At 41.6% G+C, this 1517-nt stretch overlaps 1 protein-coding gene across 1 annotated transcript; it reads left to right on the top strand.

The window, feature by feature from the left end:
* Window positions 1-19: 19 nt before the first annotated feature.
* LOC107715667 (cell division cycle-associated protein 7-like) lies at window positions 20-1239 on the top strand (the record flags this gene model as incomplete). The annotated part of the gene is made up of 4 exons (XM_016521836.1): window positions 20-145; window positions 251-466; window positions 673-750; window positions 1024-1239. Coding segments are annotated over 4 exons (636 nt in total), but the record flags the coding sequence as incomplete, so codon positions are not given.
* Between the last annotated feature and the right edge of the window lie 278 nt (window positions 1240-1517).

Genomic DNA, 1517 nt, shown 5'->3' with positions numbered 1-1517 from the left:
GTTTTTTTTCTTATAGAAGAGACCGCTGAGACAGACGAGAAGCTCTGCTCCGAGTGCGAAAGTGTTTAGCGTTTTACCCGTGACGGAGGAAGAGGATGCGTGCAGCGGTTTTGAGAACGACCTGAACGACGACATGACAGAAATGGTTTGTAACCACAGGAAACGCTTCAGTCTCTGCTTGTTGCTTTATCATATACTGGCTTCTGAAAGGATGAATGTGTTCAATTAATCAAGTGGTTTTTCCTCACAGAAAATGGACTCTGATTCTGAGGCCTGTTCGCCTCCCAGAAAAACTCGCAAATCGTTCACGCTCCGAGTAGCCATGAAGTTCCCGAACAAACGGGCCAGTCCTTCAAAGCCAGTGTCGCCTGAGTCCAAACCTGAACCTAAAGACCCCGAGTCTGACTCTGAGGGAGACAACTTCATGCTGAAGAGAGCGCTGAACATCAAAGAGAACAAAGCTATGGTGAGGAACTCTACTTCTACACTCCTGCATTTAATTTAGGTTTTTTGTCTTTTTTTTTTTTAAAAGGTAACTCGGCATGTATCCAACCCTGGATATTAGTATGCATTCATCTATTGCAGTTTGAATGTCATTCTTATGATGATAATCTTGATGATTAGTTTGAGTATGAATCCAGTTTTAACAGAATTGCGATCTCTTCCTTATAGCTTGCTAAGCTAATGTCAGAGCTGGATAAGGTTCCTGGACTCAATCCCAGGAGGGCTGCTTTGTCACAGGGCAATACGGTAAGACTTCAGAGTACTGTTGTTAAAAAATGATGACTAAAAATTGTATTAATATTACTGATGATAAAATTATACTAATAATTTATTAATGTCTACAATAGTTACTATGAATAACTTGTTTATGCTAATAATATTGATAAAAAATTACATTATTACTAATAAGAAATAATGCTTAATAATTTTATTATGAGCAATACAATGCTACTAATTTAGATTATTATTAGTTCTTGTTTTACCTTGGTTTGACTGAATTTTCTCCTTCTCTCTGTACAGCCTCGTCGTGTTCCTCGCCGGTCTCTGGATGCCAGCGGCGCTCGCCGGAGAAACCCAGAGCGAACGTCCCGTCCTCACACACGCTCCCGGTCACTGGTGGACGGACCACCCTCCCCTGCTCCAGAGGATGACCCTGAGGACCAATACAGCTTGGTCCGCAGAAACAGAAATTACGAAGAAGACGATGATGAAGAAGAGGTGCGTTACATTAGTTAAAGGGATAGTTCGCCCCAAAATGAAAATTCTGTCATTAATGACTCACCCTCGTGTCGTTCCAAACCCGTAAGACCTTCGTTCATCTTCGGAACACAAATTAAGATATTTTTGATGAAATCTGAGAGCTCTCTGGCCCTCCCATACACAGCAACGCAACTGTAATGTTCCCAGATCCAGAAACGCAGTAAGGACATCGGTACAATAGTCCATGTGACATCAGTTGCTCAACTTCAGTTTTGCGAAGCTACGAGAATACTTTGTGTGCAAAAAGAAAACAA

Source organism: Sinocyclocheilus rhinocerous, unplaced genomic scaffold, assembly GCF_001515625.1.
Source record: "Sinocyclocheilus rhinocerous isolate Xijiao unplaced genomic scaffold, SAMN03320098_v1.1 scaffold43982, whole genome shotgun sequence".
NCBI classification, from domain to species: domain Eukaryota; kingdom Metazoa; phylum Chordata; class Actinopteri; order Cypriniformes; family Cyprinidae; genus Sinocyclocheilus; species Sinocyclocheilus rhinocerous.
This window is presented reverse-complemented; position numbering and strand designations above follow the sequence as displayed.